The sequence below is a fragment of the Anopheles funestus genome, chromosome 2RL (assembly GCF_943734845.2).
Source record: "Anopheles funestus chromosome 2RL, idAnoFuneDA-416_04, whole genome shotgun sequence".
Taxonomy (NCBI): Eukaryota; Metazoa; Arthropoda; class Insecta; order Diptera; family Culicidae; genus Anopheles; species Anopheles funestus.
The window spans coordinates 22,849,210-22,863,564 of NC_064598.1; the positions used below are offsets into that span (position 1 = coordinate 22,849,210).

A 14,355-nucleotide genomic window follows, 5' to 3' on the forward strand; every position below is an offset into this window, starting at 1 on the left:
TTGGTTGTCAACGATCAACGGGGATGTGGACGATCGACAAATGGGCCCCCAACATCATCATCATCACCTGGTGCACTATTTAAAGCAGATGTATGCGACGGTGTGGACGTTTAGTTTGGTTGGCGAGTGAGAACGATTAAGTACCGTCGGTAGTGCTAGTGTTGTTAAAACTCTTGAGAAAGATCCTTTACGATCAGTAGTCGGTGGTGATTTTGGTGCTTCGTGGTGATCGTGTTACACAAAAAATTAGATCCATTTGTGAGTGACTGCTCTATACTGCATCATTATTCATCAACACTGAATGATTTTTATCCTTACAATTTGTTGGTTTTGTTATACGATTAAAATTCGGACATCGCTTACCATAAATGTTTTACTCAGTAACTCGGCCCAAAAGCGTGCAAAGGTCAGTTCGTAGTGAAAATTGTTAACATGCAATTTTAATGAACTTTCCTTCCATCCGTTAACCGTGTGCGTGTGTTGATTGATAATCGTTAGGAGAACGCAATTTCCTCGACACGGCACGTGTTATAACGGTTGGTGTTGTTTTTTTTCTGTATGACAAAAATGCGTTGCTAATGATACGTATACGGTCAAATGTCGATGTTTCTGGCACGATGGATGGTAACGTTTAAATCACATTAAGCAAATTATAGTCACTTCCGCTGTGAGGGTCGAATGAATGAAAAATGAAATTATGTGCCTTTTCATACCTGTTGAGGTTGAATAATTAATCAAGCAAACATGCACATGCGAGAAAAACGTTGTTTGATCTAGATTTTGATTGTAAATAGAACAATTTAATAACCTGTTATTGACTTCAAAGCGATAGACCGATGGTAGTCAGAATTCATAAGTGAAAAAAAAAAAATAACTTCAATGCAATTTTGATCCGTTGGGCCACAAATACTATAATGTTTGTGTTGTACAAATTACATTTTGTACGTTTTGGAAAAAACATGACTCAAAAAGTAACATTTCATTGCATGACCAATATCCTAATGTTGTTATTGATATTAATAACATATCAATAGCACTGTAATTTATTTTAACATGTTTTTCCCCTCTACTATTACTACAAGCAAGCATAAAAATACCTCGAAAATGATGGTTATTATAAGCGGGTTGCGGCTGATTAGGTGCAATCAACACCGGTCCCAAAAAGTGGGTCCCAGGGCTTGTCGTATATGGTTTCCTCTGTAATTTAGCTCCAGATTGTATTCGGCTCGGTCAAAATCAAATATTTAATTGAATCTTTTCATTTTTCCATTCATTCAATACCGAAACCGATACACGGCCGTGGTAAAGGTTTCTCCACTTCATTATCCATTTGGTTGATCTAATTTTCACACTGCCACCATTTCATATTGGAATCGTTTTTTTTTTGTGTTTTTGTTTTGCAGCAAAATGAAGGCAACACTACGGCTCTGGACGGCGGTGATGGCACTGGTGTGCGTAAGTCTGCAGGTGTCCGCTTTACCGTACAGTGACGGCCGTGTTGTACAGGTAAGTCGAGAGGATATATTTTAATGCAACTCATTTGTAAATTTTAGGTTGCCATATTTACTGCAAAATAAGAAAAAATTTATAAGAAGTACAGGCATTTAAAAAATGGCGCTAAAACAAGGATTTCTAGAAGTAATTGAAATGTACTTTAAGATGTCTACTAACCATCGCCAGGACCTCGGTCCTATAAATCGCTCCTGGTCTAGAGGTTTGGAACAACAACACCATCAATCTATTTCAGTTTCCATCTATTACGACAACTTTTACTTTGCAACAGTATTTCGAACTTTACGAGCTTGATTGTTCGGTAGCTTTTTTGTGACACGATAGACTTAGTTTAGGGAGTCTTATTATACAAATTCTAACGGTTTGTCTTTAATACATTGTATTGTGTTGTAAGCGATTGTAGAAGTTGATCAGTCGTTGATCTTCCATTTTTCGTAGATTCTTTTTTATTAATATATTTTTTTTTGAACATGTAATATGTTTATCGTACCTGTTTAAGTTAATAATGATTGTGTGTCTTAAGACACACACACATTAAAAAATGAAACACTAATATCTTAGTGTTTGAGATTCAGTTTTCGTTGCTAGGTATCAAACTTTTGCCATCAGAACAATGTTGTAATCATAAAAAAACAGTCAAGCCTTCAACTTGAATAGAATGAAAATGTCGCTTTATTTTTTCTCAAAAGAAATCTTCTACTTGCTTTCCAACAGAAATCGTACATGTCTGTTACATTTCCTTTGCGTTCACAGATTCCTTTACATCTGACATACAGAAAACACATGTATCGTGCCGGTACACACTAGTAGTGTGGGTTATCTGTCGCTTTCAGCAAATCTGTCAACCAGAGCAATCAGTCACAGAGCTACGTCCATCAGACAGATTCGTTTGTTCGACCGCCTAAGGAGAGCGAACGAGTGATAAATACTGCAAAGACGGCTAATTAGTACAGCTAAATATCATGTGTGTGGTCGGGGAAACAATCGTACAAGAAAAAAGCACTGAGGCATTTTATAATCGATTAGAATTGTTTCCAACACACCGGTGAGCTGGAGGAAAACTAGTAAACGTATTCATGCATATATGAAAATTCCAGTTTTCCATTGTGTTTTCACCCCTAAACTACCACATGATAACCGGTTTCACGGCATTCATGGTTGAACAAATATCTCGAAAAACCCGATTGAAGAATGTAAGCAAACATGCTGCACATGGAATGGTCCGCTCGGACAAACATGCTAGTAATGTGCGTCAGCATAAGCTCGCTTTCGCTTCTGTTTTGCGTTAATCGGTCTGGCATTAGTACAGTGGGTTCGAAATTGTTCATTTGCTTTGATACAACCAACAGGTATGGTTTTGCAGCTTCTGAACGATAACGATGAAATCCATTTTGGGGTCGCTGTCAGTCCCGAATCATTATTACCAGTGTGGATGCGTAACGCTTCCCTACCCGTACGGCACATCCCAGCAAAACTACCACCGTAGGGTTGTGTTAGCTTTTTTGAAATATTTGCTTACTGCTGGAAATCAATTGACATTTCTGTCGACAAATATGTCAGCACTATAGACCTGGTTGCCATCCCATCCTATCGGTCTGTTCGTGTGCAGGAACATGGTGTAACGCATGAATGTTGTTTCTATTTTTTAATTTGCCATAGGTCAACTCATCGGTGCGTGTTTACCGTGCCAGGCACGAGAGTACGATGAGGATGTTATAAAAAAATCAATTTAAGCCTTGTTAGCATTCCAGACACATAAATAGATTTATGTATTGCAAGGATTTTTATTTATTAAAAAACGGATAAACTAATACTATTTTTCCACATGAATGATTGATATAATTGAATTGGAAGCGATTAAATCGTACCAAAAAAAACGTGATCCAAATTCAAATAAACAGTCATACATAAATGGCTTTTAGAGCCGGGCAAAGTTTGGTATGAGACGTATCTCCGTGGAAAATGCAAGTTTACAAAGTTGAAATAGAAACCTTCCCAGAATATTCAGCTAATGTCTAATTTCCCCTGGCTACTGTGTGCGTCGTCCTGAGACGGCTCCCTACCCAACGTACCGGTTCAAACAATAGGTTCACCTCCTAGTGCACTACACTTGAAATGGTCGACCCGCGTTCAAAAACGGAACCAATCCTGCCGCTGCACCTGCAACGGACAGTGTTTATGTGATTTATTCAACCGGTTGTCCTCCAGCTACCGAAGTGCTTTGGGAAATTGTACCATTTCCAGTGTCCGTCGTTCTACAGTCTGACTTCAACACCTCCCCACGTTCGGTACCCGTCGGTACCGGTTTCGCGAAACCTTGTGGGACGGTTAAATGAAAATGGTTACAACTGCATCCCAGCTGCATACACGGGTGCTCAAGTCTCGACCGACTAGCTGAACGTTTTCCCCAGCCAGGGTCACTTTGTTTAACGGAGTAGTATGCGGGTTTCGCTTCAGTGGTAGGAATTTTCCCTTTGCCCGTTGACAAGCATGTGTATCGGAACGATTGTGCGGGCCATTACAATGGTTTCACTCTGACAGTACGTACAGTCCTTGGACAGCCAATTGTCTTCTGCTTGAAAGGGGATACTTACAGGCGGTACATTGCGATAAAATTAATTTCATGATCCAACCAGGTGTTTTGAAGGTGATGAATAGAATGATGTCGAAGGAGATTTTGCAGAGGCGCAACAGGTTTAGAGTTAATTTTATAAAAGATTTACCAAGATTCTTAAACGGGTTGCTGGTAGGTTGTATTTTATAAAATCTCGCCTGAAGGTATGCAATGTTCAAAACAGCTGTATCGTATCATGATCTTCAAGGCATTAAGTTATATTACATCCATTACAACCAGGATATTGTAAGTTATCAATAATTATTTACTACAAATTAGGCCTTTGTTTAGGAACAAAAAACCATATTTACAATCAGATCCGATCCCAAACACTGGTATCAAACGAAGATACACGGAATGATCCTTCTTACAGGGAGACATACAGATGTGAACCTAAATTTGAATATAGCATAGAATATAACTGAAATTACTTTTTTATGAGATTAACATTAAATACGCTTTTAATAAAGAACGGAAATAAATAGTCAACTATGGCATTATGTATTTATTCTCCTGTTGTTAATCACTCTTGTACCACTGTTCCTTTCACCCTACCAACAGGAAAACAGCTTGCTCTCGCTGAAAAGGACGAAACCGTCGCTGTCGATCGTTAACCCACTGGATGTGCTTCGGCAGCGAATCATTCTCGAAATGGCCCGAAGACAGATGCGCGAAAACACAAGACAGGTAGGAAAGCAATGTGCTGGGCGTTAGCATTATTATATCGATGCTTTTATGAGAAGTAAAAACACTAGAACCAGCTCCAGAGTAATGCAGCGAACGTGTGAGATACTAGGTCCAGATGAGCAGATCAATGTATCACGTGTGGAGGTCACTATCATCATCACCCTTCATGGATATTTAATGTAGCATTATACCACCGCAACACCGTTGCATTTGTTATGGATTTTCACCATTCGCTGAAAGACCATTAGCTTTCTTTTCTGTTGTTATCAATTTTTGCTGTATGTATTATTTGAATTCCTTTTTTTCTTCTCTTCAGTAGCAAGATTGTAATTCTTAAAATGGAATGGATTCCTTTTCCTTCTTTGGAATGTTTTTTATCTTAACGATTTTCATGCTCTTCATGAAAATCTCTGATAGAAATCCTCTCAATTATTTTGAAGCTACCGGTTTTCAGTGGGCTTTAACGAACAAGTTGTATTGTTTATCCTTCCCGGTAACTTTCCTTTACCTTGCCTAAAAAAAATAGACCCAAAACAAACAGGAAAGACCACTATCGCTCCGCTTGCTGTCAACAGTGTTTGTAATCTGATGGTTTTATCAGCACCTTTTGGAATGAACAGATTCCTGGAATTCCTACAGCCCCACAAACATCGCCGTAAGGTTACGCATAAAGGTTACATCATGATTTACGTAGATAAGCTTCTTTTTCTCGGGTTATGATTATAGTGTTTACGCTTTACTTTGCGCTACGTGATGTGGTCGCTTTCTTACGTTTGTTCATTTGCGCGGCAAAATGGTGCAGTTTTAGTTTATTTATTCATTTAGCCCACAAACGAATCAAACCCCATCAACACGTATTTGCCGTTTTTGGATTGCTATTGAGTGGCATATGTAATGCTAAGAATGTTTTTCCAATGTGGTGGATTTTGAGTTTTGGTGGGGTTTATAAGTACATTTTAGTACTTCATCATCAACAATATTCTATTATGAGGTAAAAGCTTCAAACTAAACGAAAAACCATTTCTTGACCATTTGATGATGGGGTCGTAAGGGTTTGTGGGTTCTTTGCACACTTGAAACGTGAAGCAAATTCTCTGCTATTTCTTTGCACATTCCATAAGGAAACTCAATTTCCACAACGTTTCAACATTCCGGCAGACCCAACCTGCTTAAGTAAAGTTCCATAGCGGATGCTTTCACTAACCCTTATCTAGCATCATACCTTTTTGGCGTGCTCAATGATACGTGCTTTGTTAACAAGATACATCAGGAGCATCAACCATCGCATCTGATCTGTTCTTCACGTTGTTCTAATTGTCTGGGCCTATGGTGGATAGCGAATTCAATTACTCACACTTTAAGTGGCACGCTCGTAAGGTGTGTGGAAAGCCAAATGGATGACGCACATATCCACCTGTAACGCCGTTGACCACGATACCAAAAGTTGCTAAAAATAAACAAACAACTTTGAATGAATTATTTTTATTGCATCACCCTACAATCATCCATCGTATAACATAGTAATTTATTTACCTTAAAGAGAAAAAATCTAAAAATAATTGTATGTTATAAGCTCAATAATTTGCATAAATAACACCTAAGGTTTATTCCTGCATTTCCTTTTTTTCGATGCTTAGGACGAAAATAATCAAATTTATATTTGGCCTCTTGATTCTATAAAAAATCGAGCAATTTAGCCTTTCACGTGAGAATATCGGCTCCGAATATCACCCGTATGACGTAAAGAAACGAAAACAAATTAAAGTAAATAACGTAGTTCTTAATGTTTTGAAAAAAAAAATCACGAATATGGTACTTTGATTAAGTACTGGGCGCCTCCATCTGACATTGGGCCCTATACAAAAAAATCGTCCAAACTTTTGTTTTATTAACTTATCAACTACGAATGTGGTTGTAATAAGTAGAATATAAATTAACTAAAGTGAGATAATTGTTATTGTTCTTATAAAAGCTCTAAATTACAGACCAAATTCACATTGTTTCTAACACACATTTTGCAGTGAAACACTTGACTATAGTTAGGCATATTATTGCTCCTTTCGTTTCGTAAACAATGGCCAAACGGCTGCCCTCAAAGCCACAAAGCTGTTATTGTCCTTATTAAGTAAATAATTACGCGGTAGCAGCATAATTTCCTTCCGTCCGGGAGACTTCATCGTTACAAACTCTCACAAACTTTCATGTGCTGTGGATTACGGTAGCACTTAGCTTGCCACGCTCGCGATGATAGGTGTTGAAAAGGATTTAATAATAGAAGGTTATTTAGTAGCTACTTCAAACTGCTCTGTTCAACACAATTAACTGTCCCAAATGACGTTCTTGACGTAAATCTGGCTGCTATACAGTGGATATAGTTGTGCTCCCGTACTATTGTTAGCTGTTTCAGATGGCAGATGATACTGCCATTGTAGTGATATGTAGCTCACTTGTGGATGCAAAGAACCATTGAATTTCGACTATCCTCGTCGAACACATTGGTGATCTTCAACCACATGATAATGCGCGTAGTCATCTATGCAGTCCTAGTACGGACTTTTTACACTGTGCACATGCAATACTTAGAGGTTCTCACTTCTCATAACATTTTTTGAACTCGATCTATAATATAGAAAACAAATTCTATAAAATGAGGTGTAAAATTGTGGTAATCTAACTTCAATAATAGAATCTCGAAAGTAGTCGAAAGTCGATTTTGTACTCAAAAGCACACTGAATGTTCACACGAAATCCTAGCTTAATGAAACGTTTTGAATAAATACTTAATCCAGCACACGTTTCATCAACAAATATTCTGCTGTTGGTCACTACATTGAGCAGCATAGAATTGCACACCTTTTCACCTTTCGTAGAACATAAACTCCCTACAATAGTTTTTCCATATTAGGTTCAAGAAACTTTCACCATCGTAGAGTAAATATTAAGCTTGTGGACGTATACCGAACGATCAAATCCATAGTATTAGTGCGAAAAATTTATCGATTACAATCGGGATTTGTTTGGGTTTTTCGGAAAACGATGTAACTTTTTTCAAAAACAAAACGTAATCAAATAAGTTTAAAATTTATTCAAAAAAATAATGTTTCATATAGAAATACATTCCCTATTCATAAGTGCTCCAGGGAAAAACGTTGCGTGAAATATTTTTTTTTGTTTGATTTTTCTCACAAGCAAATTGGATTTATTGAGTTGATCTGTTCACTTGGTTTTCCATTGATGCAAAGCACCAAAAATGGCACTTACATATTTTGCTTCGAAACGCTCGTTACCCGATTGTGCTCGATCCAACATCTCGAAACTATTCGTCACCAAAAGCACATCAACGGAAACAGCGTTAAACGATTTGTAACAAAAACAACACCAGAAAAACAATCCACTAACCTTGTTTAAATTCAACGTCTCCATTAAACGGTTTATGTTTATTTGAATAGGTTTTTTTTTCATTGCCGAAAGCTTTAAACATATTTTTTTTGTAATTTTTTGTCTTGTGTTTTGGCATTAGCAAAAAAAAAAGGAGAAGCAATGTCGCACGTTTCGGACCGCTTTTGAGAATGAAAGTATGACCTTAGAAAATTACAGGTTTTATCACCTTCAATCCAATCCAAACCTTCCTCCACAAACAGTGGATAAAAACGTACAGTCACCCGTGTACGTACGGCCAGCAGCTATTCGTCTCTGTTTACGCACGCAAACAACCCATCAAACTGTAATGATCCCAATTTACATGGCAAACCGTCATCTGCTGCTGGTGTTGCTTTTGGACGTCACTGACACGTAGTGTAGCAGCAGTACGGTCTGCATGGCATCATTACCAGCTGAGTGTAACGGAAATGTAAATTGTTATTTTGGTGAAATTTGACACGATTCCGATTTGATGGGAATGTTGCTTAGTGAAGGTATGTGTTCTGGGTTTTTTTTATATGAAACTAGCATATGTTTATTGTATGTTTGCTGCCAATAAGAAACGACAGAAGAAAATTTTATTATATTTGTGTTTATTCTGTTTCGCAATACAGTTAATCATAGCCATAAATAATGTTTTGATGGAAATATTATTTTGAATCAGGAAGAAAAGTAAGTGGCAACAAGGAAAACGATAGCAAACCATTTCACTACAATAAAATTATTTGGCTATTATTCAGTACATAAGGCAAGCTTCTTAATTTTTTTTACGGTCTAATTAAAAAGAATGAACTTTTAGGAATAACTGTGTTTGAAGAATTATACTAAAACTAATACAGTTGAAAAAAAAACTCTTTGACTTAGTTTGTGAAGTCTAGAACACTATGTTCCCAAAATGGTGCTTAATCCAATTCGAAACCTACGAGACTTCAAAATTGTTATGGCCTTTGAAGTCGTTTATCGGTCTTTATTTTTTAATAGTTTACCAACATTTCCACCATTTTTCATTGTAATTTCTAATACAAGCAAGAAGATTACACTTTTCCAATGAAAGACCCAGAGATGAGTTAGTTCGCATGGTGTGTAATTGTTATATTTCCGATTACACTGGTTACTTCTCCAACTCACATAATTCAGACATTATAATCCGATTAATAGAAAATTCATTTATATGCAAAATTTTCTCTTCTACATCTCTTCTAGAAGCATAATGATCTTCACCAATGATTAATTGCTATTAAAAAACTGTTAGTCTGCTTTGCATCCGTTAAACGTTCACCCAGTTCAAACCTTAAGGCCACAAAGAAAAAATGCCTAACAAAAATTATTATAAAAAACCGCACCGTTACACGCAGCCTGTAGCTGAAAATTCTCACCCTGCATCTTGTGGTTAGAGCGACCGCACACCGCCACTAACACCACCGATCGGTTGACTTAATCAACCACGGCTAATAATGATGCCGACCGGAAATGATATTTTCCCATTTCCTTCCTTCCTTCCGCGGCACCTGATCGTATGGAACAGCAATGAAATTATTTCTCGTGGGATATAGCCCGTGTCAGGAAATGGAATAAAAACCCCAAGCTGCAAGTGTACGAGCGCCGTGTACGAAATGCGGGTCGCTCTTGCAGCGAGACCAACTCGGGTTAGTTTTTTTTACACGATAAAAGACAAAGCACTATAAAGGAAATGATTGAAAAGGCAGCATATTATTAACAGGCGGGAATAAAAATGAAAGTTTCTGTGAGCTTATAACATTGTCATCAGCATACCGGAAATAGGAGCAAAGGAAGATGAGCACGAACAAGGAAAATGAGCTCGGGAAGCATTGTAGCGTAAATGTGCTCGGTAGAAATATAATGCGCTGAATGCAGTGACAATGAGACGCACCAAGAATCTATTAAGAGCTTCACAACCATACAATCTTTTTTTTATCACAACCTTGAATAGTTGCTAATTTAAAGTGCTTTTGATTATAAAAAAGAAACACAGACGAAATAGAGTTAAACAATAATTAGATTAGATGAGTTATCGTTATGCACTGCAGTAATTCATATTTTATTTTTCTTCATGTTTTATTCAGGTTGAGCTGAATAAAGCACTACTGAGAGAAATCGGAAAACGGAGTAGCAACTTATACGATGGCTCTGAATACCCGCTCGACTACACGTACTACGATCGGAAGCTCTACAATCAGCATGCCGCATCCAAACCGAACCATGGAAGCCCTGCCGAGGATGAGCTGGAAGCGATGGTCGAAAACCTTCTGCACAGCAATCACCTAGCTGCAAGGGATTATGCCGGCAAGCTTCAACGAACGCGCTCGATCAACGAACGGCAAACGTCCGCATCTCGGATGCCGTCCGATCAGATGTCCCCGCAAGCTCAATCATCCCAGCAGCTCGGCAGTCTTTTCAACAACGAACAGGAAGATCTCAAGACTAAGGATCAAGCTCTCAGGCAGTCGGCGGTAGCAGATCAGGTGGCCCAGGATCAGGACAGCACGAACGACAACGGTGAGGAGAATGATCAAGACGAACAACCGATTAATGATGGTAGCTCCGGTGTGTTAAAGACCGCCCAGGATGGTAATGATCTGCTGGCACCCTCTAAACATCCGTCGTCGAGCGATCGGAACAGTGGAACCGAATTCGGACCACGGTACGTCTACGGTATGTACAAAAACCGATACGCGAACTAAGCAGCAAAAGCGATATGCCACCATATACTATCGACGACCCACTCGACAACCTTGACGCCCTCTACTGGAACGGTTCTGGAACTAGTACTATCTTCAAAAAAAGAGAAAAAAAAAAGATGACAGCAGGTATATTGTATATCCTAATTGCCAAACAGAAGTAGAAAAGAAACCAAAAAAAAGAACAACACCCACACACACACACGCAAAACATATAACGAAAAAGGATCGAACGGTGACGAATTGTTGATCGTTTGCTATTTATTCAAAAGGACTAATAAAGACACACATACAAGAAAAAATAATCTTAACTACCAACTACTACAAAACACTAACAAAAAAACAAAACAAAATCCTGCGCACACTACAAATGCTGATCCATAACAAGAGAAACCTCTATTTACACAATTAGATACTGTCGTAGTTTCGTTGCGCTAGGGTTGTGCCACAAGGAAAGAAAGTTGCCCAACGAATAATTATAAATAGTCTGCCTAATTAACACTCGTCCCATGCTTACCTTTTCCGCTAGATGTCGCGCCAAACCGTTCAGTGTGTTCTAGTGCTCCTGCACCATTGCAGAGCTGACCCTAACATGAAAAAAGGTCCGTGAAGTGGCAGGGTTCGTGTTGGTTGGGAGGCAGTTTGGTCAATGGCATGAAGCAGTATGTGTGACGCTTCTTGTTAGATTAAAAGCATGAACTTATGACGTTGACGAAAGTTTATCAGTTTGTTTGCGTACGAATCGTAAGGGAAGGAATCATCTTAAATGTAAAATTTTTCGAATTCTTTTTCAGAATCGCTTTTATGTTATGAAAGTTACACGCATGATGTACAGTTGATTTGAAGCATAAAATAAGATTTTACATTACTGGCTGGCTGATGTACCTTTTCATCATCAGTGGTTTACTAATCTTACGAATAACCAGAGCAACATTCGCCCAGCTGCCGCATGTGTACGAAATGTTAAGAAAATGCTGAAGCGTTAAATTACCCTAGACAACATCAAGGAACCTCTCAAAACCTTCCTTTTTTATTAGATTAACTGTTAATCAAATACGTATCCCGGTATTCGCGCCGGTGTGACTATGTGGATGTTACACGGTGAAGGACGGGATGCATTCTACCTGAAGCGTGACACGGAACCATTTGGTAGCCGGTTGATAAGCGTTAGCGCTAGACAAAGCAAAAATGGCCCCAGCACCCTCAAATGGGATGGGCAGGAAATATGAAGAAATACGCACACGTTTCCATCTTTATCTGTTCACTTTGTTATTATGTGTGTGTGTGTTTTTTTTGTTTTACTTTTTTGGAAACCAGTCCTTCCGGTAAACACAAAAAAGCGCAGGTAAATATGACACGAGTGGATAATAGGGAAAATCTACTGCACGTACATCTTTATGCCCTTCTACCCAACGGGGGGTAGGTTCCCCCAGTTTTTCACGGTTTTTCTCCTTTTTTTGCTGTTGTTTAAGAGCCTAACATTTTCCCGCTGTGATGGAAAAATGATGCTACCACGATGAATAAATTCCACGCTGTTGCTGACATTTCCACCCCCACGACCGAGGTCGTCTAATTGTTCATAACTCTTATGGAAGCATTCCCCACTTTGGCCTGGTTTGGGTTGGATTTTGAGGCATGTTTTTTTTTTTTGTAAATTACCCTTCCCAAGGTATCTTCTGGAGTCGCAGCACATACAGAACCGTATACTTCACTTTGCCATCTTTTGGTTTGTCCATCGAAGCATACCCAGCATACACGGTTGCCCCAAAAAGATTCAACCACCCCACTCTCCTTAACACCTACTCACTCATCAAAAAGTGCAGCAGGTGGAAAATGACTCACCCAAAAAAAAAAAAAAACTAGGCGCAGATAAATGAGAAAAGCGAAAGCATATTTTGCCATTTTGTCATCGTGAAACGACCGTTACCACGCAATGGTGGAACCTGTTCCAGGAATCCCACTCTCGCGTGGAAAAACGATCTTTTAACGACGACAAAGGAAACATGAATGAACTGCCCCTTCATCCGGTGTAACGTAGGCACCCAGAAATAGGCGGAAAGCGGATTTTGTGTTCCTGCTGTGTGTGAAGAATGCGTGCTACTTCGTCATTTGACGGGAGCGCTGGTTTATTGATGCCGGGTGCCGCAGCTTTGCACCTTCATCTGGCTGTTTCACATTTTTACTTAACGCTGGATGAATTGCCGGAAGCTGGCAGTGAGTTTTGCTGGGTAGAATTGCACGAGCCTTCGCGCACGATTCATCTTGTGGCTGGCAAGACCGTGCGTTTGAAGCTGTTCATTTCTAAAGCGTGCATTTTGCCGCTCTGTATGGGTGGAACGAAAACTTTCCTCACATCTGTCGTTAACGTCATAAGGTCGTCTTGATCGTACGTATTATGTTCCTATCTTCCGTCGAGTGCTTCATGCTTTTAACGAGCGCATTATTGCTAGCTAAACGACTTGTTTTCTGTTTTTTGTTTAAACGATTGCTTTAGTTGCTTGGCTAAAACCGCGCAAGTTTATGCGAACAAAATAGAACAAACAATACGGAAGGAAAAAGTTTATTGAAGAGTTAAGGGAAATGGCAAAAAAAAGAAAGCGTTTGTTTGTTGCTTTGTAAAGTGTAAACAAATCGCACACCATAAGTCGCTAAAAAACAACACTGATGCAAAGATGAGCTTTTGTTTTTTGGACAGAAATCAACAATATTCCATACGCAATCGCTATCGATCGTATGGTATAATTTAGCTGCAAAAGACAAGCTTACACCCTACAATTGACTAAAGAAGCCAACAAACGCTGACGTCCCTTGCTGCTGGCACTTGAGGACTACAGCGTTTTTAGGTTTCTGCTAGCGAAACTTACAAGCCTAATGAGAAGTATGGGAAAAATCCAACATCACCCAAATGAGGCAATGTTGGATCATATGAACAACAGCTATAGAGTAAAAACAAAATCTATTCACTTACACACAAAACACAACAAAATAGCATCAAATAGTATTAAGTACGTTGAAGAAAATTGATTTATCTGATAGTGAATGAAAATGGATAGCTAAGCTGGAAATAGTAAAACACGGGCTGGTGATCAATGATGGTAACGATGAAAATTGTTACATCAAATGCTATACGAATTAATCATTGAGCAAATCGGTAAGGATGCTATGAACGATAAAGAGAAGAGTTCAGTAGAACAAATGTTAATGAGATGTAACCGATGAGCTTCTGGCGGTTCGCTATAGCGGATGAAGTGAAGCGAAAGAGAAACGAGAAGCCAACTTATCTTCCGCATATGCAAAACTGCATCCGGAGGGGTAAGCGAACAAACATGTACGAAATGAAACGAAAATGGCTGATGGCCGTTGAAGGATGGAGCAAAACATGATGAGGAACATACCCTTAACTGGCAAACTTAAACAAAACAA

The 14,355-nt window shown here is 38.8% G+C and overlaps 1 protein-coding gene across 1 annotated transcript in view; it reads left to right on the top strand.

The window, feature by feature from the left end:
• Window positions 1-11,283, top strand: part of LOC125765226 (uncharacterized) — a 31,014-nt gene extending 19,731 nt beyond the window's left edge. Inside the window, exons 2-4 of the mRNA XM_049430141.1 lie at window positions 1,404-1,506; window positions 4,688-4,813; window positions 10,318-11,283. Coding sequence (XP_049286098.1) covers window positions 1,408-1,506; window positions 4,688-4,813; window positions 10,318-10,935 — 843 coding nt within the window. The 5' untranslated portion in view covers window positions 1,404-1,407 and the 3' untranslated portion in view covers window positions 10,936-11,283. The remainder of the gene's footprint in view (window positions 1-1,403; window positions 1,507-4,687; window positions 4,814-10,317) is intronic.
• Window positions 11,284-14,355: the final 3,072 nt, after the last annotated feature.